The sequence below is a fragment of the Heptranchias perlo genome, chromosome 8, assembly GCF_035084215.1.
Source record: "Heptranchias perlo isolate sHepPer1 chromosome 8, sHepPer1.hap1, whole genome shotgun sequence".
NCBI classification, from domain to species: Eukaryota; Metazoa; Chordata; class Chondrichthyes; order Hexanchiformes; family Hexanchidae; genus Heptranchias; species Heptranchias perlo.
The window spans coordinates 76,572,196-76,597,635 of NC_090332.1; the positions used below are offsets into that span (position 1 = coordinate 76,572,196).

Genomic DNA, 25,440 nt, shown 5'->3' on the forward strand with positions numbered 1-25,440 from the left:
ACTGCTTTGCTCTCTCCCCATAGCCCTGTATCAATCCCAAACTAATCACATTGCCCTACTCTCTCCCCATGGCCCTGTATCAATCCAAAACTAATTGCACTGCCCTACTCTCTCCCCATAGCCCTGTATCAATCCCAAACTAATCCCACTGCTTTGCTCTCTCCCCATAGCCCTGTATCAATCCCAAACTAATCGCATTGCCCTACTCTCTCCCCATGGCCCTGTATCAATCCAAAACGAATCCCACTGCCCCACTCTCTCCCCACAGCCCTGTACTTTTCTGAACAAGATGCTGGAGGGAGTGAGGGAAGAAAGGAATCAGCCAATGTTCTCGCTCCCGATTGTGGAGCAGCGATTCCTGCTGGGAAACATGGGTCACTCAAACTGTCCATCCACACTGGATTCAGAGTAGCTCCCATTCCCTAGGTGACACATAAATCCCTCCAGTACCTGATGCAGCTTCTCCTGGACCAATGGGATTTGAGTAAGGAGCTCCGTCCACTGACTGTCAGTCTGAGCCAGCCCAGACCGCAGGGTTGCTGTGTCCACCTTCTTGAGCCGCAGCAGCTGGTTTCCTCTACTCAACACTGAGGACTTGAGGGAAGATTTGGTGTCGACCTCCTTGGAAAACTCCTGGAAAGGAAATGAGATGGTAGAACACTTGCACAATCCTTCGAGCATGACTTCTTGACCATTATTAAAAGCACCGGTTATCTGCGGTCATTAGAGGTTCACGAAATGGGAAGATCAGTCAATTCAAAATGTGGGTGCAATTAGAATCATAGAATCTTACAGCACCGAAGAAGGCTATTCGGCCCATCGTGCCTATGCAGTCTCTTTGAAAGGGCTGTCGAATTAGTCCCACTACCCCTGCTCTTGCCCCATAGCCCTGCAAATTTTTCCTTTTCAAGTAGTTATCCAATTCCCTTTTGAACGTTATTACTGAATCTGCTTCCACCACCCTTTCAGGCAGTGCATTCCGGATCATTACAACTTGCTGTGTAAAAATATTTCTCCCCATCTCACCTCTGGTTCTTTTACCAATTACCTTAAATCTGTGTCCTCTGGTTATTGACCCTCCTGCCAGTGGAAAAGGTTTTTTCTTATTTACTCAATTAAAACCCTTCACCTCTATTAAATCTTCCCTTAACCTTCTCTGCTCTTAGAAGAACAATCCCAGCTTCTCCAGTCTCTCCACGTAACTGAAGTCCCTCATCCCTGGAACCACACTGGTAAATCTCCTCCTTACTCTCTCTAAGACCTGATGCTTCTCTAGAAACTGTGATTCATCGATTAAACCAATCAAACTTGCATGTGAAGAGTTTTTAAATACTAAACGGCACAGTGGATTTACATACTTGTGGACAAAAATTTTAAAGATAAGGAGAAGCTACAAGCAATATCTTCCTCCAACAAGATGTATCCTTGATGGAGGGAGACTGCAGGGCAGGTGTAGATGTTACTGCTCATTCAGGAGAATGACGAGGAGTGGAGAATTATGATTTAGAATTAAAGGCTCTTCATAGAAACCCAAATTGTCTTGTGTATTGATTGGTGTGCTACTGGATATATCTGACAATACTCATCAGCAGGGATGCTTTAAAACAGTAATTCATTTCATGGGGAAATGGCTTCAAGGCCAGAGATTTTAAGAACTTGCTGATGACTTTTACACTCAGTAATATGGCTTTCAGAAGAATAAAATGTTTCAAAACTCTGCTAAAGTTTCAGCTCATTATTATCGAGCATTATTTGATAAACAGTCACATCAAATTGGCTCATGTTCTTAGCAACTTGGAGACACCAACACAACTTCTTAAGATACAGGTCCTGCACCACTAGGAGGGGCTGCTCGGTGCACATCTGGTTGGTGGGACATTTTCTTTTTACTTTGAATAAGGCCTCAACTCAATAGCCACTGAGCTAACGGCACCTGTGGAATGTTCCAGCACAGAAACAGATCATTCGGCCCATCAAGTCTGCACCAGTGTTTTCCCCCAATAGCCACTTAGTCTAATCCCATTCTCCTCCTGTTTTCGAGCAACTACCTAATTCCCTATTAAAAGAATTTCTGGACTGTTTCAACAACAGTTTGTTGCAGGGAATCCCACATCCTAACCCCCCATGATGTGAAGAAACATTTTCTAACTTCCCCTTTAATTCTGTTACTGCTCATCTTAAATTTGTGCTCTCTCGCTACCAACTCACTAACAAGCAGAAGCAATCGCTCACCAGTTACCTCATTGTAACCCTGCGTGATCTTGGGAGATCTCGATCAGGTCGCACGCAAATACTTCATGGCTGAAGTTTGAACTTGTAAACATTGACCACAAAGATGGGGATTACCGTTAAGTGGCTAGCAACTCACCATGAAAGAGCTAAGATGGTCCCTGACAGCATCCAGCTCTTGTGGGAGGGTCACTGACTGTAGTTTCCAGAACTCCAGGCGCTCCATTGCAGACTGGAGCCATTGATTCAGCTCAGCATATTCAGCCTGGTACCTGGTAGGAAGCAAGGAATTGAACAAGAGTTAATCCCGTGAAATTAGGCAATTGCAGCCTCGTCAGGCTGAGGAACCTACGAGGACTTGGAAAACAAGGTTGAAATGTAACATACGGCCAAATTTATGGGGGCGGAGAGCTCGATTTATTTGTCCCTGGATCCTGAGGGAACTCTTGGCTCTGATTGGAATCACATCCTGTTATCACTTCCCACACAAACTATGTATCATCTCTGCAAATTTGAGCAAAAACTAACACTGTGTGCAGCATTGTTTACTTCCTCACTGCCCAAGATCCGTGCTCTCTCAACCCCCCAGTAAGGACTACAGTTCTCCCCTATCATGGCAACCAGTGCCAGTAATTAGACACCATCTCTGGGGCTTGGACGGCTTCGGGCTGCTGGTTTTTGGCCATTACCGCTGGAACAAGTCTCTGGGACCTGAACCGATGGTTGGATTTCCACCCCCCATTTCCAAGTTCAAGACCCTGCCAGGGCGTGAGGCTGCTCCGGCGGAGGTTCTGGCATGGGGTATACTAAACTGCGCCTGGAAATTGAGCCGGGTTTATGTCACATTGGGTGGAGCACACATTAAGTGTGCCCAGGAATTGGGGTGGGGGACGGATGAGGATACGAAAGTAAATCTCACTTTGTCTAAAGACGCTTTTACACTTTTTTATCCTAACTCGCACCAAGTCCCGTTCACACATCACCCCTGTGCTCGCTGACCTACACTGGCTTCCAGTCCGGCTATACTTTGATTTTAAAATTCTCATCCTTGCGTTCAAATCCCTCCATGGCCTCGCCCCTCCCTATCTCTGTTACCTCCTTCAGCCCTACTCTCCGAGATCTCTGCGCTCCTCTGACTCGGGCCTCTTGCCCATCCCCGATTTTCTTCGGCCCCGCCAATTGTCTTCACAGCTACAGTTTTTTCACAGCTCCTTATTGCTGGCTCGTACTTGGGAAATTTAGGCCGTAGTCTCCTTTTTATTATTTGTTCTCAGGATGTGGGTGATGTCAGCGAGGCAGCGTTTGTTGCTCATCCTTAATTGCTCTGACAACCCAGCGGCTTAAGAGTCCACCACATAGTGTGGGACTGGAGTCAAGGATCGTCCAGACCGGGTAGGAGTGGTCGGTTCCCTTCCCTGAAGGACATTAGTGAACCAGCTGGGTTTTTACAACAATCCAACAGCTTCATGGTCATTTTTCTGATGCTGGTCACCGTAATAAACTGGATAGCCAGGAGGTGAAGGAAAAAATACTAGAGCCTGGTCTTCAGTTGCTTCCAAGCCTTTATTCACAGAGATCCATATTACACCCACACCACACCCTAGATCAGCTGTCTTATAAATGGATACAAGTGAGAACCCAATTGATAAGCACCATCTGAATACAATTAACACTAATTGATATAAATCACATGGATACAATTAACAGTCACAAATGACCAGATTTACTGAATTCAATTTCATAATTAATGCTGGTGGGATTTGAACTCCCGACCACCGGGCTACTAGATCAGGACCATATTCTATACTAACATGCCCGATACCCATTACACTACCATACCCCATTGAGTCATAGATAGTAGATTCACCCAGAACTAACAGAGGATGCATAGCGTAAATCCCACCCCACCCCCATACTCATCCGTGATATTTTACATTGGAATGGAGATAATATCCAACAAAATCAAATCTTATTTCAAACCAAAATATCCTGTGTACAAAACACTATTTCCAATCACAATGTACGAAATGTAACAATGTAACAAACCAGCCAGTAGTGACTGAGCTCACTACAATGTAAAATATTGTGGATAACACTGAGGTAAACACAGCAAAAGGATGAAAACACAGCGCAGTCTAAAGGACAAAGGAGAAGATTTCGAACTTAGCACCCAGCAACTTTTTCCATAATAAATTCTATAATAGAATCTGCCTACATTAACCTGTCTGGTCTTATTGTGGAAGTAACTTTTGTTTCACGGAAAAAACTTTCCACCAGCCCTTATCAATTGGTTGGCAAAAGGCAACATATATCTTGAGCCACACAAACCAGGAGGGTCACAGGTTCGACTCCGGTCCGTGCTGACAAAGCAAACCTTAGTCTCTGTGGCAATAGGGCTGTTTATTAGCCTCAGTGCCCTGTGTCAGTAAGCCAAAGTCCCTGCTCCTGGTCACCATCCATCTAACTCCTGCTGGAAAGTGAGTTTGCGCATGGGAATGTTGATTGAGGACAGGATCAACATCTGCTTTGATGACTCTATAGTCAAATAGCCTGTTGCCATTCACCATCCAAACTCAGACCTCAAGAATGACCAGTTTAGGTGACATAGTCGAGCCATTCTTGAGAAGAGGGCTATGCCGTCAGTGGCAAGGAAAAGAGGAGAAAAAAAACTACTCTTGGTGCTCTTCCTGAACCAATGGATGCAAGTTTGGCTCAGTGGTAGACACTCTCACCTCTGAACCTAAAGGTTGTGGATTCAAGTCCCATTCCAGAGACTTGAGCACATAATCTAGGCTGACACTCCAGTGCAGTTCTGAGGGAGTGCTGCGCTGTCAGGGGTGCTGTCTTTTGGATGAGATGTTAAACTGAGGCCCCGTCTTTCCTCTCAGGTGGATGTAAAAAATCCTGTGGCACTATTTTGAAGAAGAGTTGGGGAGTCCTCTCCGGTGTCCTGGGCAATATTTATCCCTCAACCAATGTCACTAAAACAGATTATCTGGTCATTATCACATTACTGTTTGTGGGACCTTGTTGTGCACAAATTGGCTGCTGCATTTCCCTACATTACAACAGTGACCACACTTCAAAAATACTTCATTGGCTGTAAAGCGTTTTGGGATGTCCTGAGGTGATAAAAAGCACTGTAGAAATGCAAGTTCTTTCATTCTTTGTTCTCAAAACCTCACTGGTTGCATTTTTTGACAATGGTGCAATATTTTAGTTCAATGCTTCATTGAAAAATTCTCCCTTTTACCTGTTCCAGTGATTAAGGACGGTTTCGAGCCGATGTAGCTCCCTGCTTACTCGGGTAGTACTGGACAGCCAGTGCTCGCCCAGCTGGGCTATCTGAACCTCCAGGTCTGCACAGCTGATGGATGTCAGCAGCCTCTTCCCATCCTCCAGCACTTGGTACAACTGCGGCTGATGCTCAGTCAAGCTGCATTTCAATCGCTGAAATGGAGAGACACCACAACATGCACTTGTTAAATCTTATATTCAATAGCGGAGTCGTTCTCCTTCTCTAAACACTGGCACTATATACTGAACAGTTCAGGTAAAGAGTGTCTCTGGACAGTACCCCATTCTTTTTAGGGAATCCAAAACTACGGGTCATGAATATAAGATCATCACTAATAAATCCAATAAGGGATTCAGGAGAAACTTCTTTACCCAGAGAATGGTGAGAAAGTGGAACTCACTACCACATGGAGCAGTTGAGGTGAATAGCATAGATGCATTTAAGGGGAAGCTAGATAAGTACATGAGGGAGAAAGGAATAGAAGGTTATTCTGATAGAGTTCAATGAAATAGGGTGGGAGGAGGCTCATGTGGACCATGAACATCGGCAAAGATCAGTTGGACCGAATGGCCTGTTTCTGTTCTGCAAATACTATGTAACTCTATGTATATACCTCAATCTTCAATAGTACACAATATTGACTGATCACCTGAAACACAGCCACTTTAAGTATCTATGTTTATTTTAGAATCATAGAATCTTACAGCACAGAAGGAGGCCATTTGGCCCATCATGCTTGTGTCAGCTCTTTGAAAGGGCTATCCAATTAGTCCCACTCACCCCTGCTTTTTCCTCATAGCACTGCAATTTTTTTCTTTTCAAGTATTTATCCAATTCCCTTTTGAAAGTCACTATTGAATCTGCCCTCCTGCCAGTGGAAACACTTTCTCCCTATCTACACTATCAAAACCCCTCTTACTTTTAAGTGCCCTGTGATTCATTATGAACTGCTGCACCATTACATCCTGTACTATGAATGTATGGCACAATTTAGATCATCTGTGTTTGTAAATGGTGCAACAATTCTTTTTTAAAAATGTGAAATAAGGCAAAAAAATTAATATGTATCAGACTGTAGCGAGAAATGTGAATGTGTTTAAATGCAAGAATCAGAAATGTTGATCTACACTTTCAGACTGGTCACTAAAAAGGCCAGGAATTGTCACAAACAGGCAGTGATGTGCTTCAGGCAGTACGCAGCAATATGGTGAGTTCCCAGTGTTAGCAGCACTTCAAGGAGGACTGTAATAGACTTCAAGAGGACACTGACAGGTTAGTGATTGGGCAAACAGGTGGCAGTTGCAGTTTAATGTGGGTAAGTGTGAGGTAATACATTCTGGGAGGATACACTCAAAGGAAAGACACTGAAGGGTGTGAATGAACAGAGATACCTTGGGGTTCAAATACATAATTTGCTAAAAGTGGGATTGCAAGGCAATGGTTAGACTGCAGTTGAAATACTGTGTGCAGTTTTGGGCGCCCCATTATGGAAAGGACATTAATGCCATAGAGAGCGTACAAAGTAGATTCACCAGGATGATGCCAGGTATGAGGCTTGAGGTGCCATTATCCATGAAGCACTGCATTAGATCTGTCCTATGTCTTAAACAATAGTCCTCATCAAAACTTTCATCATTCTTACATTTGGAAATAGGGCTTGATGATATTAGAATGAGGAAAAGACTCATTAACGCCTGGGTTTAGAAGCTTGAGGGTGGTCTCATTGAGGTGTTTAAAATGGGATTATGGAGCAAAAGCAGGAAAATGGAGTTGAGGTACACATCAGCGTGATTTAAATGAATGGCAGAGCAGGCCCGAGGGGCAGAATGGCCTACTCCAGTTCTTATGTTCCTAAGGAGCAGTAACTGAATCACGGGCTGACCTGATATAGAACAATCCGTTCAGTGAGCCGCTCTTCAGATTCTTCCACCAGTCCAGCTCCGGGGATACTGCTCTCTACCCCTTCCAGCTGCCTGTACAGAGCCTCATAATCCTTCGCCAGATGGGTCCAGGTCTAAAGGGGAGAGACAGGAGAATACTTCAGGCATCGCTGCTCCAATTGCTATTGAAAACTGAGAATTGTTAAAAGTAACTGCGAGAAATACAAGCCTCAAATGCTTCAGTTAAATCCATTAGCTTTGTTTCACACATTAATGTGTCTGCGAGAAAACTTTCAGGTTTTTACGCTAGATATTCTCTCTGGTTCAGTGCCCCTGGTGACTCCCATGTGTCCCGTACAAACTGGAGTGCACCCTTTCTCGGCCCAATTTTCAGGTAAACAACAGCAAGACATAGAAATCAAATCAGACATCCCTTACTCTTACTTGAATGTATCATGTGCCACCGTGTGATTCTCCTCTCTTTCAAAAGCGGACTGAATATGCACTCAAACAAAGTGAGACACAGGCTCTAAACCAACAGACAATTTACTAAATAAATCAGCTATATGAAGATATAGATCTGTCCTAGGTCTTAAACACCAGTCCTCATCGAACCTTTCATCCTTCTTACGTTTGCACATGGGGCTTGATGATATTAGAATGAGGAAAAGGCTCATTAAGGCCTGAGTTTAGAAGAGTGAGGGGTGGTCTGATCAAGGTGTTTAAAACTGTAGGGGAGAATTCCCTATTCACAGCGCCCAGTGAATATTCTGTTCCCAGGCACAATGAAGAGGAAAAACGGCCGGATACCAGTTATGTCAGATCGCCTACCCCGCTACACCCAATCTCAGACCCCGCTACACCAGATCTCTGACCCCGCTACACCAGATCTCCGACCCCGCTACACCAGATCTGTGACCTCGCAACACCTGATTTCTGACCCAGCTTGTCTATTGGCTGGCACAACCTTAAACACACATTCTTTCTGCTGGCTGACCAGCAGGCATTGACAGGAATATAATCCAAACTCATTTCAAGTTGAGAGAAATAAGAGCCAAATACAACAGACTGCATTTCCCTATTTAATGTAGAGCCAATCCTTGACCATGATATAAGATGCTTGCCTTGGAATGTGAAATCTATGGGCAATTAACCCAATTAAGTACCTTCGGCTTCCTAACCATTCACACCTTGTGAAGCGCATCACAGCCAGCCTGCCTGGTTTCTCAGCTTATGGCTGTTTCTTTGAGAAATACCGTTTGTGACCCTGCATTATCCCTCCCATGCCATTTCTAACAATAAATAAGTTAAAAATTCAGCGTAGAGAAAACAAATCCACTTTTTTTAACAGGGAGATTCATACAGTAGATTTCAGAAACTGTGCAACAAGGCAGCACATGAAATGATAAATGTCTTAAGTGAGTCTGATAATAAAGTCACAAATGGGCTATAGTCAGGTCCGATAGCTGAGAGATTTATCACCTCATACTGCAGGCTACAATCGTTTCTCTGTAACTCTGGCAAGATTTCAATGGAAAAAGAAGTATTCATATTAAGGATAAGTAGTTAAATCAGCTTAGGGACATTACTCTGTCATGTTGATGGGAATTAATTCCACACAGATGTTATATTATACAGTGCAATGGTCATAAACTGAGATTAGATGATCATTTACTACTTAAAATTGTCCCTAATCTTGAAAGAGTGGTTGGGGACCAATATGGACATTATTGAGTTATTTTTGTGCTTTCCTTTTTGAATGATACAGTGCAAAGCTTGACAAACTTTTGCTGATTCTAGCCCCATATCAAAGAGCTTACCTCTAAAATGCCCTCCAATTCGACGCCTCTCCTGTGAGCCTCCTTCAGTAAAGCTGAGGACTTGTTCATCAGTTCCTCCTGGGAGCTGGTTTCTTTTTGATGGATACAGGTGCTTACTTTTTTACAAAGTGTTTCTGTAAGGATCTTATGAGACTCCAACCCTTGGAAAAATTCCTGCAAAAATGTACAGACGTCTGATAGACTTGGAAAGCACTATACATTAGTCACAGGGTAGTCTTCACTGCAATCACTGCACTCATTTCAAACCACCAGCTGAAGAACTTTACAAGTTACAATAATTTAGCATCTTTAACATGGTAGGAGGAACCACAGGGAGGGAACAGATTGTGAGCAGTACGAGAGGAGTTAGGAGAGGTGGCTGGAAGCACAGTTGAAAAGATAGGTTAAGAAAGCTGGGAGGGAGAACAGGAAGGTAGGGCAAAGACAGCTGTCACCAGTGGTGGGTCAAAAGGAGAGTGGATTGTACAGGCGGTTGGAGTCAGAAGAATGAATACATGGCTCCAGCTGACTTAGACCCAGTCAGACTCTGCCGTTGTGTTCGTACATCAGTCTGCGGGTGTAATACAGGCTAATCCTAGGAGTGGAGAACACATCCAAGCGGACTTGGATCCCATTAAGATTACAGGGCTAATTTTAGGAGATGGGATCGGCAATGTTGAGTGCGTCCTGCCCGCCATTTTCTGTCCAGTCATCCTAAAGGTCAGAGAATCATGGGGAGCACTTTCTTGTGTCTCCGCTACGTGCCCCTAGCCATCGATCTTCACGCCCGTGTGGTATTGGTCAGCCTGCGACCCATGCTCACCTTGTGTTTATCCAGAAGGTTCTTGACGTCTTCCCTGGAGGTGACCAGGACCCTCTGGTCCAACGTCATCTTCTCTTGGCCTGTGTCGGTCAGATCAGCCAGATCCTGCAAGGCTAGTTCATACTGGCCCCTCAGCGCCAGGCTCTGGTTTAAAGAGCTGCGTCTGGAGCCAATGATCATCGTTAACTCTTCGTACATATCCTTTATAAAGGAAAGGGGATGAAATGCTTTATTAAATGCACCAGGGACTGTGCAAGATTCATTAAGTTCATCAGCTCTATTTAAATTGGATGTGACTGGAACAAACAATGCTGCAGAGGAGGCCCAATTTTATCATTTGAATTTTCTCCTGGGTGGCCCTCTTCATTTATGCCCCTGCCTCTGCTCGGCTAATTCGTCAAAGAATTCTTTTCTACTCCCATCTCTCCCCTAAGAAGGGATTTGAAAAAAAAATGGTGGCACTGCAAGGATAGCCAGCGGCCCTTCACTGGCTGCTGGCGCCTGATATTCATCCCCTCCCCTCACCTCCCCAGCCACCATGCCCCCGACCCATGTCGCGCTTCTTGCCAGGAGTGTCACAGGGATACTTAACCAGACTGACCTCACATCATCAGTTCATTAAGGCGGAGACACACCCAGTACACAGGAGCAGCAGGTGTGCACTATCCAACCCATAATACTGATATTACCATTCATGAGGAAAACACTTTTAATCTCTGTTAGCTGTTTCCAAAGCCAAATTCTGCATCTTTATTATAAATTAGCCACAATCTCACACACACAAGACATACACATACCAACTAACACGTTACATATACAATCAACACATCCACATCACTCACACACTCATCACACACCACATACCAACTAACACATTACATATACAACCATCACACACACCACATACCAACCAACACATTACATATACAACCAACACACACACCACACACCAACCAACACATTACATATACAACCAACACACACACCACACACCAACCAACACATTACATATACAACCAACACACACACCACACACCAACCAACACATTACATATACAACCAATACACACACATACTCCGCACATCTCACACACCACACATACACACACCGCAATACACCACGCCACCAAACACACTACCTATACAACCAACACACACCACACACACCTACCAACCAACTCATTATATACACAATTATTACACACACATGCAAAACACACATATGTAAATGCCAACACACATATATACCAACACACACACACACATTTAACATAAAATAAACACATAAACACTCCTCCTGCACTAAGATTTCTATATGGGATCAGTTTGAGGAGAAAACAGTAAAATGGGACTGTGTAAAACCAGCACCTGAAAAGGACCTAAATTCAGCACAGACCCCAGACCCGCACCCGCCCCCCCACCCCCATTCTGTGCCAAAATGTCTGTTTCTGTCATGAAAGGATGTTTTCTGCTCAATGGTCAAGCTGATCTTGGCAGCAATCTTTCCCCATTAAGTCTCCACAGTAAGTAACTCCAGACCTGTACTTTACAAAGATCCAGCAGGATAGCCTGGTCCGGCTGCAATTCCTCTCCTCGTACTTTTAAGTGGCTAATTCGCATCTCAAATTCCCTCAGGTCATCTTCTGCCTGCAAAATAGCCTGTGAACAAAAATGACGGAACTTAATGCAGGCTATAGATACATTTACAATAACCGAACCGTCTTAGGCCGGGAGGGAGAAGGGGGAGGGGCTCTTTCACATTCTTCACTTTCACCCAAATAACGAGAGGAAACTGGTTCAATCTTTAATGGTTGAACCTCTGTGTATCTTTGATTGACCTTGTTGGGAATGTTTGATGATTAACTTTGATTGCTTGGGTAGGTTATAAGTTATGATGCCGTGTACTCATCACATGTGTGTTATTATGATCTGGAAGCACTGCCTGAAAGGATGGTAGAAGCAGATTCAAAAGTAACTTTCAAAAGGGAATTGAATAAATACTTGAAAAGGAACAAACTGCAGGGTTATGGGGAAAGAGGAGGGGAGTGGGACTAATTGGATAGCTCTTTCAAAGAACTGGCATAGGCACGAAGGGCTGAATGGCCTACTTCTGTGCTGTAAGGTTCTATGATTCTATATGCCTGTCAAAATATCAGGTTAGGCTTTTCTTCCCAATCAGTACTTTTGGAAAACGAGAATGTGAAAGATAATTTGGCTTAGAATGATGACATTCATTTGTTCTTCGGCCGCAACACAACCATTTGAACACTGAACCTGACAACTATGCATGCCCGTTCAATGCAACGATAAATGCTATTAATCTGAAAATGCACAAGGATTTCAACCTCAGGGCATCAGGCAATGTTTATGCTTGTTCTACAATACAATACCATAGAGTGTCAGACAAAGCCAGATGAAAGGGTTTCAGAGGGTAAATAGTGAAAGACTGTTCCTCGTTGGTTGGTGAATCAGTTCCAAGGGAGTCACATTATCACTGGAAGAATGAAAGTGGGAAAGTGAGGAGAAATGTTTTCACACAGAGTTATTGGAACAGGGAATGCTTCACCACAAGGGGCTACTGAGGCAGAGATTGTAGCATCATTTAAAGGGGAATTGGATATTTGAAAAGGAAGGATATAAAAGGATACAGGGAAATGGGATTACAGTAGACAGCTGCAGTCAAACAGCTAGCTCCGAAACAGGCATGATGGGCCGAATGGCCTCCTTCTGTGCTGTAAAGTCAGAAATTTCCAAATTCTTTAAGGAGACGATAGCAACCACCATTGGAAGTTACTGGTCAGACTTTCCCTTCCCACCCATATCCATTTTGTAATTCAATTTCACCCCTTGCAACTGGAAATGATTTAAGCAGCAGCTTCATCCGAACACGATACAAAGTAGTAATTAATTTTACCTGCAGTTGCTCTGTAACAGTGTGCTCCAAAGCCTCGGCCAGTTTTTGTAGGACGATGTATTTACTGTCCGCCAGGGAAGTGATCAGCAGCTTCAACTCAGTCTGCGAGCAAAGAACAGCAACGAGATTTTGAAAGGGTCAAGCCTACACTTCCACATGAGTTTCGATTGCGTGACACACAGCAGCGACACACATCAAGTACTGCAGCACAGGTGTACCATCGAACTGATCTACCACTCACGTCACATCAGGGCTGGGGAAAGCAAAATCAGACAAACTCAACCATCAGAATCCTCCAGGCACCGAGTGGCCTCACCCCCACACATCTCCTTCATGCATTGCAAAAGTTCCACATTGCCAGCCTGATCGCAAGTTCAGAATCCTGAACTCCAGGTGCTCAGATTTTGTGTCTTTGCAATCTTCACAGGTGTGTGCTTTAGAGCCTCTGGGCCACACATGGTTCATGTCCATGTCACCAAACATCAGCCATGGCTCAGTTGGTAGCATTCTCACCTCGGAGTTAGAAGGTTGTGGGTTCCAAGCCCCACTCCAGAGACTTCAGCACATAATCCAGGGTGACACACACAGTGCAGTACTGAGGTAGGGCTGCACTGTTGGGAGATGCCGTCTTTCAGATATGATGTTAAACCAAGGTCCCATCTACAATCTCAGGTGGATGTATAAAATACAATGGCACTATTTGAAGAAGAGCAAAGGAGCTCGCCTGGTGTTCTGGCCAATATTTATCCCTCAACCAACATCACTAAAACAGATTATCTGGTCATTTATTTCTTTGCTGTTTGTGGGATCTTGCTGTGTGCAAATTGTCTGCCGTATTTCCTACATTACAACAGTGCCTATGCTTCAATAGTACTTCATTGGCTATAAAGCTCTTTGGGACGACCTGAGGTCGTGAAAGGCGCTATATAAATGCAAGTTCTTTCTTTCTATGTTCTCACTAAGCTGCGTAGATTCCAGGTTGGTAATACTAACAGATCTTGGTGTTCTGATTTTGGCATTTATCCACCAATTAGGCAGCAGCGCTAAGAACAGCCCTTTCCAAACATCCAGGTACACAAAATTCAAACAAGAGAAATCAGTAACCGCTTGATTGGCACCCCATCCACGACCATAAACATTCAATCCCTTCACCACCGGCGCACCGTGGCTGCAGTGTGTACCATCCACAGGATGTACTGCAGCAACTCACCAAGGCTTCTTCAACAGCACCTCCCAAACCCACGACCTCTACCATCTACAAGGACAAGAGCAGCAGGCACATGGGAACAACACCACCTGCACTTTCCCCTCCAAGTCACACACCATCCCAACTTGGAAATATATCGCCGTTCCTTCATCGTCGCTGGGTCAAAATCCTGGAACTTCCTATCTAACAGCACTGTGGGAGAACATTCACCACACGGACTGCAGCGGTTCAAGAAGGCAGCTCACCACCACCTTCTCAAGGGCAATTAGGGTTGGGCAATAAATGCTGGCCTTGCCAGCGAAGCCCACATCCCATGAACGAATAAAAAAAAAAGTAAATGGGAATTTAAAGTGTAAACAGGACTGAGTCGCCTGGACTTGAAGGGTTGGATCGTCAAGGGGTGGGGGCCAAATATGGCCTACAGTTTGGACACTCCACTCTACTATATGAGTTAGCTAGCCAAGGACAAAGAAAGCGAAAGAGTGCTGCTTTGTAACGCAAAGATTATCGCTCCGATCAGTGCGGAGGTAGCATCGTTCAACATCTCCAGGCAAACCACTCCCATGGCAGTCCTAACCCACACCACATCTTTTCCACTTTACCGTGAAGAAAGTCTCATGAACAGCTGCAGAGATGCCAGCACAGTGAGGAGTTTTCAAATGCAGTGTGCACGAGGCATCAAGTAAGCCCTCTCCCCTGTCCACCCATCCCCCTGCGACTGTGCTGCTCGTTCCCTTCCCTTAATCTTTCTCACATGTTGCTCACTGCTCTCCTCTCCTCCTTGTAAAACGCTCAAACACGTGAGAGGTACTCTATAAAAGTCGTCCCTGTTGTACACAAATATTGCCCTTCAACTTTCTGACTGCCATTACCAGACCTTGACGTAATTAGCCACACATTAATGGACGACAACACCTCCAACCATTCCTGCAGTGCCCAACACTGGCCTGACCTTTGGCCTTTGTTGTTCCATTTATCTTCTGGCCTCAATTACCCACAGCACAGTGCAAATAATGCAAGTTGGCCATGACACATCTGATCATCTGGCCTAAGTGGTAGAGAGGCACCAGCATCATTTGGCCAGTTTTATGACAGATTTCTTTATTCAGCCCCATGTTGAAGCACATACTAACTGTTTCTGTAAGTGTCCGCCAGTAACCTGTATGTTTAGTGCCTGGCAGGTAAGTACAATTATAGCACACAATTCAAATCAATGAAAGCATCTGTACAGCATTCAAATAGTATATATCTATAATACGTTAAAAATCTTACATCTACGTACACTTCCTATTAACCTTTGTCGTTATAGAATCCTATGTCCACATTTACAATGGGAACTGCCTATGTAAACTGATCACGCTGTAATTACTCCCTCTCACCAGTGGTGGCACAATAGTGCCTCAGTTTTACATATTCCAGCTGTACTGCAGAGAAACTCATCTGTTCCAACCAACTCCACTTCTTAACTTGCTCCAGCATTTTGCTATTTAACTATGAACGATAATATCAAATTAAAGGGCCAGAAATTGCTCCAAGCGATGCTCGCCACTCCATAGACTTATTCTCCCCCACAAACTTACCGCAATCTTTACTGCGGGAACTTCCTGTGATGCAAATCTGAAAAAAGTGCAGCATTAACTCTGCGAACCTAGGACCATTGTGGCCAATGAGGGAATCGCTCTCTCCCCTTGACCAATCAGATTGCAGCATCGCTGACAAGCCACAAAGAGTTAACAGTAAAATTATTGTAAAAACAGATAGAGACAGCGAAATAGAGAGGGTAAGAAATGTGGAATTATAAGACAGAGATAATAGCAACAGAAGTAAAAAGTAAAAAAATTTTTTAAAAATTTTAAATTATTTTTCTTTAAATATCCAACAACTATTAAAATCGCAATGAATGAGACTCCACATTTTTTAAATTTAATTTTCAGTGCCAGAGGTGTTGTTTGGCAGTCATTAATACTTACCCTGCTGTAAAAATTTAGTTTAGTCCTGATATAACTGAGCTGACCTGTTTTGTGGCGAGATTAGTTAGTTTCTAGCTGGGCAGGAGAGCACGTTGATGCTGGTCCATTGATTCCATTGATTACAGCTGGCGAGGTCCTTTCAACGTGAAGTTGTCAGATCACCAGCCAATCAGGAAGAGCAAGTTCTGGATTTCCGCGTTTAACTGCCCATGTGCGGTCGCCAGAATATGCTCTTCGATTTCGCCACTAATAACGGTGAGCGCAGTTAGGCTCACTGTTATTTTAAAAGCAATTTCTGGCCCAAAGTGTTATCTAAAATTAAATATGTGAGTTTTGAACAGTACAAGCAACTTGCAGTGTGTGGTCTTTGCAGATACGCACTTACAGGTATAATGCAATGTGGTTTTGAAATTCAGGAATGGAGAAGTCCATCTACTGGGGCACTACAAGCAGTGAGCACTACAATCAGACTGCAGTGTAATGCTCCAGTGCAGTTAAGTAAAACTAAAATACTGCCGAGTACCGAGCTCCACTTACTTGGTACTCCATCAGCTGCTGCAGTCGGTCTTTGATCTGCTCACACTGCTGCTTCACGGTTAACCCCAGCACACGCAGTCTTTCCTGGAGGCAGCTCAGGGTTTCTTCAATAACGTCCTGGTTCTTCTTGGTCTCGGGGAGAGTATGGAAGAAGGCACTCTTCTTCTCGTTTACTTCTTCAACCACTTCCTCGATATCTTTTGTGATGCCCTAAGTAACAAAAAAAAAAGTTGTCAAATTATTAACTCTCCCTACACTGCACACTATAGAGGCTGGGTGAGCTAATCCCAGTCGCGAGAGTGCCTGTTGAACTAACTTACCAAGAGGAAGTCCTCGGTCTTCACTCCTCACCTCTCCCCAACGACTGGGCTAAGGAATCCAACAGTCTAGATGTAAACACAGGTCCTGTCCCTCCAGTACATTATGCCAATAGACCCTTAATAACGCACTGTGAGGTGGAATCATTTCCAAGTTAACGTCATTAAATATTCGTGACACTGGCGATTTCTTACCTCTTCATAATACAAGTGCGCTTCAACCTTTTCTGGGAGCAAATTTGCACTTGCAAATAAGTGATCTTCAACTCCATCCAGCCAATGGGAGGCAGCTGACACAGCATCATACAACTTCTGCTCCAGGGAGAGGTTTTGTCCCTCAGCATCTTTGCCCTTCACAGAGATGGAAAGTGACATTGGCTGTCTTTTTGCTTCAATCAAAAATCCTTCTTAATAAAAATGATAAAAGAAGCTCATACTATACCTGAGAAGAAACAGCTCCAAAAGCTTGGCTCAGGGCAGTAAACAGGGACTTGACTGTCTTTACAGACTTGTCCAATGACTGAGCTTCCCCTTTAAATAAAGCCATGCCACTCGATACCCCACTGGACAGACCATAAACCTGCTAATGGTACGGAGAGAAAGGAAAAAGGCATTAACCATTACCGTTTTCAGAAATGGTTGTAAGGCAGAGATTGCATTCGTACAAAGGCCACACAATGTTGCAGTCTATTAGTGAATACAATTACCAGCTAGGTCAGTATTATTTATTTATTGGTACATCCGTACCCTAAATATCCTTCAGATAGGCCACTTCAATAGCTGCCATTGCTGCCCCTCTGGTACAAGATGAACACAAATTCACTGATCCCAAGCGTCCACCAAAAAGCCATGGTCACAGGGAGCAAGGATTGGAGAAAGGGCTCAAAAGTGTCAGTCAGTAGCGCTCTCGCCTCTGAATCAGCAGGTCATGGGTGCAAGCCCTACTCCAGAGACTTGAGCACATAATCCAGGCTGGCACTCCCAGTGCAGTACTGAGGGAGTGCTGCACTGTCGGAGGTGCCGTCTTTTGCATGAGATGTTAAACCGAGGCCCTGTCTGCCCCCTCAGGTGGACGAGAAAGATCACATGGCACAATTCAAAGAAGAGCAGGGAGGTTCTCCCCAGTGTCCTGGCCAACATTTACCTCTCAACCAACATCACTAAAACAGATGATCTGATCATTATCTCATTGCTGTTTGTGGGATCATGCTGTGCGCACATTGGCTGTCGCTTTTCCTATATTCCAACAGTGACTGCACTTCAAAAGTACTTAATTGGCTGTAAAGTGCTTTGGGACATCCTGGGGCTGTGAAAGGGGCTATATAAATGGAAGTTCATTCATTTGGAAGTCGACACACATGCTGCATGATCCAGCAGTTACCTGTTGCTCCTGGTTTTGCTCCAGCGTATTTTTGAACATCTTCTGCTTAGTGCTGAGCTCCTTCTGGAGATTCTGCCACTTCAGTCTCAGTTGCTGTAACGCGAATATTGTCTCCCCTTCGAAACCAAGCTCCTGCGATAAAGATTCAGGCTGGGCAGTCTCGCTGACAAAACAAAAAGACCCCAACAGTCAGTAATGCTGTCTCCCCAGTCACCAACAGACACAGAAGTCGGTCTGGGCAGAAAAATACCTGGTCATTGTCTGTACTTGCCAGTCTTATCCCCAGTGATCCCGAAGGTGTCAACTCTTTGCTGGGGTATAGTTCCATGTAAACCAGGTACCTTCCCCAAGCAGCTGATGTGCGATCCTTGACAATTGAGTGTCAGCGGGTTATTTAGCATTGCAGCTGAACCTAATCATGTCCTTGACGGGATTGACACGCGCACTTTTAGCGGAGAGGATGGGAGGTAGAAAAGTCATGAGATAACCCTCAGGGCAAGAACCTAGGACTTACTTTACCATCCATAACACAGGGTGCTGAGGCCAATTGGAGCATGCTACCTGCTACCACAGCCGAGATCAGGTAATTCAGCAAGGACCAGGGGCCGTTCTGGTCCGTATGGCTCAGAAACTCACCGGATAGACTTAGTCAGTGTCTACGGGAGCCGGGAGGGACTTCTATCCTATAAGCTTAACAAGAATCACTGGAGTTGCCATCCTAGGGCACCTGGTCTTTGAAGGTTTCTGCGTGTGTGTAACTGGCACATGCCTGGGGCACTCCCTCCTGACTCCCTTTGGGTTGCTGGCACCATCACTGAGGTTTATTAGTGAACAACAACAGAATTAACATGAGTCAGAGATCTGGTGACTTAGGGTCCAGGGACCTCAGCCTAAAATCCTACGGGGGTGGAACTTCTTCAGGGCATCTCCATCTCTTCTAACTTCGACGGGAACCATGGTTACAAACGTAAACATGAATGGGGTTTCTGAAGTTACGACAGAGGGGTGGGAGAACCCCACAGGGACATTCACCCCCACTGTTCTGAGGTACTTAACACAACCTCGGCTTTAGGGTGGGTTTAGTGAATGTGATTACAGCGGTACAATCAATGAATAAAACATAAGGGGTCATATTAGAGCGGGCTGCTGGCGGGGAGCTCTGTCTATTGGCTGTGCAGATCAGGGATCCAGGCACACACTGCCCATGCATCTTCCCAACAGAAGTGCAGACTCGTGTCCCTATCGTCAGCTGTGGCTCAGTTGGTAGAATGCTCACGTTGAGTCAGAAGGTTGTGGGTTTGAGACACACACCAGAGACTTGAGCACATAAGCCAGGCTGACACTTCCAGTGCAGTACTGAGGGAGTGCTGCACTGTCGGAGGTACTGTCTTTTGGATGAGACATTAAACCAAGGCCCCATCTGCCCTCTCAGGTGGATGTAAAAGATCCCATGGCCCTATTTCAAAGAAAAGCAGGGGAGTTCTCTTTGGTGTTCTGGCCAATATTTATCCCTCAACCAAGATCAGCAAAACAGATGATCTGGTAATTTATCTCATTGCTGTTTGTGGGATCTTGCTGTGTGCACATTGGCTGTTGTGTTTCCTCCATTATAACAGTGATTACACTTCAAAACTACTTCAATGGCAGTAAAGCGCTTTGGGCTGTCCAGATGTCTAAAAGGTGCTATAAAAATGCAAGTTCTTTCTTTCTTTTAGTATCCTTTGCGGTGTGTTTACGTTGGCCAACACAGAGCGGATTTCAGCCAGTTTCCAATTGAATCAAGCCTTCAATTTTCTGTGCATATGGAGCCTCAAACTGACATCTAAAACAGGGTTGGAGCTTGCACAGTACGCAAAGAGGGTATACTGAAATGCAAAATTGAGTCTGATGAGGTTAAACTGGTCAAGAGCACACTGCTCATTACCCCATGCCGCTGGAGGAGAGGCACCCGATCTTTTAATTAGAAGCCCAGGTACTCACATAGCCTGCGACTTTTGCTCCTCGCTGGCGGCCTCCATGCTGCTTTGTTGGGTCATGATCTTCTCTCCACTGCTTGCAACCGATCGCAACAGGTTCTTCTGCTCTGCGAGCTGCTGCTCCAACTCCTGGAGATAGATTCAGACAATAGTCTAAAATTTCATGAAACAGAAACAGAGAACTCAGCATCTGTGCAGAGAACAGACAAGTTAATGTTTCAGGTGTAGACCCTATATCCAGTTCAGATGATGGGTCCACACTTGAATTGTTAACTCGTTTCTTCTTGCTGACTGATGTGCTGAGTACTTCCAACATTTTCACTTCTTGTTTCAGATTTCCAGCATCTGCATTTTGCTTTTGAAGCTAAAGTCATGTTGGGTTTATTGCCTTCTGCAATATCTGAACATCGTAACTCATTCATATTCAAAACAATGCAATATTGAGGATGTACAAGTGTGGGGGGAAGGGGAAATGGCTCACAGCAAACGAACTTGCAGTGGAATGGACAAATTGTAGATCTGAGCTCTTCATACCTTGAGGCAAGGCTCCTCAGACTTCAGTCTTTTTGCAGTAATGAGAGTATTGGCCAGGTTTGCATCTCCTGCTGGATCACTTGACTGAGGGAGCGTTCAATGCTCTTTCCCATTTGACTTCGAGAAGCACCTTATTTTTTGTACCAATGCCGCACATCTCCAGCACATCTTTCCTCCTGCTTCCCTGCTAATTGATTCACCTATTTTTATTATGTGTGTTCTCGGGATGTGGTCAATGCTGGCTAAGGCCGCATGTATTGGCCAAACTTAGTAGCCTTGAGAAGGTGGGCTGTCTTCTTTTTCCTTTACGAAGTAGCTTGCAGGGCCACTTCAGAGGGCACATAGAGAATGTATCTGTCGGCCAGACCAGTGAGGAGCGGCAGGCTCCCTTCCCTCAAGGGCATTAGTGAACTGGTTGGATTTTTATGACAATCATGGTCATTTATTTCTGGTGCCATCGCACAAATCGCAAGCTCTGGTGGCTAGTCCAACATCATAACCACTATCCTATCATGTCTTCATAATTTGGAACAACACACATTCTAAATACCTGATGTTTAGGCAACCGGTTGTTGGAATAATGTACATTATTCAGGTTCCACCCCAATAAAAGATGACCTTTCACACTAAAGCTCTTCTTAGGTGTTAGCCGTGGCTCAGTTGATAGCACTCTTACCTCTGAGTCAGAAGGTTATGGGTTCAAGTCCCACTCCAGAGACTTGAGCACAAAATCCAGGCTGACACTCCCAGTGCAGTACTGAGGGAATACTGCACTGTCGGAGATGCTGTCTTTCAGATGAAATGGCACTATTGCAAAGAAGAGCTGGGGTATTCTCCCAATGGCCAATATTTATCCCTCACTCAACATCACTAAAAACTGATTATCTGGTTATTAACACATTGCTGTTTGTAGAACCTTGCTGTACATAAATTGGGGTTTCCCTACATTACAACAGTGACTACACTTCAAAAAAGTACTTCATTGGCTGTACAGCGCTTTGGTACATCCTGTGGTCGTGAAAGACGCTATATAAATGCAAGTTCATTCTTTCTTTCCTCCTCTCCTGAAGGCATCAGCTCAAACTCAGCTATACCCACCATCTCGTCCCACATGAGCGTAACCATAGAGAACCAGCAATGTAATCGACAATGGTGGAAACAAGCCAAGCCTGGGCCTGTCCTCGGCTGTTGTCTACACACTTGTACCTCCAGCTGGATAACGATCAGGATGCAAACCCTGGCCAATCTTTTCCTTTCAATAACCAGCCCTTAGCCCTGCATTAGCTGAGATGGTAAAATTCATTGTGGACCCAAGGTCAGAAGTAGGGTCATGCTATTTTGTATGACTCAGTGCCACATGACACAGTGCACTTCCACTATTGGAGCAGCTCACTGTAGTAAATATTATGGGCCACTAGAATAAGTTAAAAATGAAATTTTACAATTTCTACAGCCAAGTTGGACTCCATTTAAACACATACTGATGTTAAAGACTCAATAGCCCCTTGTAGTAAAATATTCCCTGTTCTAATAACCCTCTGTGTGAAAACATTTCTTCTAACTTCCCCCTTCAATCTTCCAGTGATAATCCTCAGTCCGTGCCTCCTTGTTACAGATGCACCAACCAGTGGAAACAATATTTCACTGTTTACACTCTCAAAACCTTTCCTAATTTTGAAAGCCTCTATTAGATCCCTTCTTAACCTTCTCCGTTCCAGCGAAAATAAAATGTTGGCCATTTTCGTAATGCTAAGCTCTCATCGCTGCTGTCAGTTTTTTTGAGCTAAACGTTGACTGATGGTCCACTTGCCTTCTGTCTCTGCAGACTGTTCTGCTGGTGTTGGTAGCGAGTGGCCCGAGCCTGTACCAGCCACTCCTGGACACTGGGACTCGTGTGGAATGTGGAATCTGTTTCCGTATCCTCTTTCTCCTGCACCACACCATGCTTTATCATGGAAAAAAAACACATGATTACTCAATGGGATTATATCACCAATTCCACCAATTCCCACCGATATCTTTTTCTTTTGGTATGAAATATCTTTTTCAATTCATTCTCGAGATGTGGGCATCTTGAAAGGCCAGCATTTATTGCCCATCCCTAGTTGTCATGAGTTTTATGCAGTTCAGTGGTTTGGTAGGCCCTTTCAGAGGATAGTTAAGAGTCAACCACTTTGGTGTGGGACTGGAGTCATATATAGGCCAAATCGGGTAAGGGCGGCAGGTGGGACACTTGATGGAGGAGGGGAGCGGGACCCTCAACGGAGATGGGGAGTGGGACCCTCGCTGGAGGAGGGGAGCGGGACCCTCAATGGAGGAAACACCAATGAAAGGCGGATGAGCTCATCCTTGAATTAACCAATGGCATCCACAACCTACAAGTGATGCAACTGCAGTACAGAACTATTCAATGAAAGGAAATCTGGAACACTTGAGGCTAGGTCAACTGAAAATTTCAAAACTGAGATTGATAGATTTTTGTTGGGTAAGGGTATTTAAGAGAAATGGAACCATGACGGGTGAACGGAGTTACGATACAGATCAGTCATGATCTAATTAAATGCTAGAACAGGCTCGAGGGGCTGAGCAGCCTATCCTTTTCCTATGTTCCTATGATATATGTTTCAAAAGAATCATTGCAAAAATTAGAACATTTAATCATAATAACAGATCGCAGCACAGCTACATCCTTAGCTCTTGATTGGGATGACGGTGACCCCACCCTGTGACCCAGACATAGCCACACAACAGCTGAGCGACAGCTCAGAATGTGAACATTATTCAGCACTGCACCTTTTCCCTAATTTACACCCAATTAGTGGATGGGATTCTTAGCAGTTTCAAATTGGAAAAAGGAAACCCTGGGCTCAGGTACTGATGAAAAGGAAGATGGGCAAAAACCTCAGGTGACGCGGTGCTTAAACAGACGTGGAGGTGGGAGAGGAACATCGAGATCACGTTCAACAAATTCACGTAGAATTACGTGGAATTTACAGCACAGAAACAGGCCATTCAGCCCAACTGGTCCGTGTCGGTGTTTCTGCTCCACACAAGCCTCCTCCCGCCTTATTTCATCTCACTCTATCAGCATATCCTTCTATTCCTTTCTCCCTCGTGTACTTATCTAGCTTCCCCTTAAATGCATCTATGTTATTCACCTCAACCACTCCATGTGGTAATGAGTTCCACATTCTAACCATTCTTTGGATAATGAAGTTTTTCCTGAATTCCCTACTGAATTTATTAGTGACTATCTTATATTTATGGCCCCTAGTTCTGGTCTCCCCCACAAGTGGAAACATCTTCTCTATGTCTACCCTACTGAACCCCTTCATAATTTTAAAGACCTCTATCAGGTCACCCCTCAGCCTTCTCTTTTCTAGAGAAAAGAGCCCCAGCCTGTTCAGTCTTCAGAGCTATTCCTGCTTCCTTCCTAAGTGGATAACTGTGGCCCTGGATTTCTTCAGGACGAAGATGGGGGGCTCTCCCGACCTTCTGCTGTAAAGTTGGTGAAAACCCCCCCTGCCCTTGAAAAACGGCTGGAAAACAGCCCCTTTGCCCCACTTCCCCGGGGATTATGCCGATTTCCCCTCGGAGTTACGGTGTGAGGCCAGGCGAACCCCTGCCTCCATGTCTTGTCTCGAAGTGTTTGTACAACTGCTCTGTGTGTCACCATCAGGTACTGTCCCATCTGGCCGTCTTTCTGGAACACACAGCGCACCCAGTGCTCATAGCGCACTTAAAGCCACCTTTATATAGGTCCTTTAATTCAGATTCCGGGAGCCTGGTGTCCGTAACACGGGTCCTGGCATCCAACCCCAGTGGCAGACTTAGTAAATCTGAATTTACCAGTCTGCCTGCTGTCTACGGCATCCAGATTTAACAGGACAAACACGAGGAGCCAGCTCCTGAAGTCTGTGTTACTGTACCAATATAAAAGGCCCTTTTATTATGTCCTCAGAGCAGAGACAGTATTAATTTTCACAGGTTAACATCAACAAAGCTACAAGCACACAGTGATCACATTATACGTTGCAAACTCTTTGATGCATGTTCAGTTCTAACCAAGCAAGACTGGCCGGCAAAAATGAAGAAGTAATTAGACCCATAAGGCACCAATTTCTCTTCATTTTAGAAGACGGTTCATTTGCTGTATTTCATTAAAGACAGGCTACAGCAAAAATAAAATGTAAACACGCCAGTGCTTGTAAAAATGTGAGTTCACTTGCTGAGTTTCTTCTTTTTCAGTTTTCAGGATCCAATGGTCACTCTTTGACAGTTGTATTTCATTGCATCTACAGAATAGATGTTGATTGTTTGCAATGGTTTGGGCACGATCACTCATTCGTGTACTTTACACTATACCAATGGATCTTTACACTTGTGCATTTAGTGCACATTTCCTGTTGTGCACACATCCTGTCTGTATAACAAACTGAACAGCACTGCAAATGTGAAACTCCTGTAATTGTATGTTGCTTAAGAATTATGTTGAACCCAACCAGTCTTTAAAACAATACAAGTTATCTGCAGTGCAGAAATTAAGTCGTGGCT

The 25,440-nt window shown here is 44.5% G+C and overlaps 1 protein-coding gene across 6 annotated transcripts in view; it reads right to left on the reverse strand.

Moving 5' to 3' along the window:
• Positions 1-25,440, reverse strand: part of syne1b (spectrin repeat containing, nuclear envelope 1b) — a 478,102-nt gene that overhangs the window by 152,745 nt on the left and 299,917 nt on the right. For all 6 annotated transcript variants that reach the window (XM_067989374.1, XM_067989378.1, XM_067989371.1 and 3 more), the window contains 14 exons: positions 22,697-22,831; positions 20,357-20,481; positions 18,377-18,539; positions 17,438-17,578; positions 17,191-17,346; positions 16,679-16,888; positions 12,965-13,066; positions 11,590-11,709; positions 10,051-10,251; positions 9,228-9,401; positions 7,410-7,541; positions 5,483-5,679; positions 2,369-2,501; positions 451-633 (listed from right to left, as the gene is read on the reverse strand). In XM_067989374.1, the coding sequence (XP_067845475.1) occupies positions 451-633; positions 2,369-2,501; positions 5,483-5,679; positions 7,410-7,541; positions 9,228-9,401; positions 10,051-10,251; positions 11,590-11,709; positions 12,965-13,066; positions 16,679-16,888; positions 17,191-17,346; positions 17,438-17,578; positions 18,377-18,539; positions 20,357-20,481; positions 22,697-22,831 (2,172 nt within the window). The remainder of the gene's footprint in view (positions 1-450; positions 634-2,368; positions 2,502-5,482; positions 5,680-7,409; positions 7,542-9,227; positions 9,402-10,050; positions 10,252-11,589; positions 11,710-12,964; positions 13,067-16,678; positions 16,889-17,190; positions 17,347-17,437; positions 17,579-18,376; positions 18,540-20,356; positions 20,482-22,696; positions 22,832-25,440) is intronic.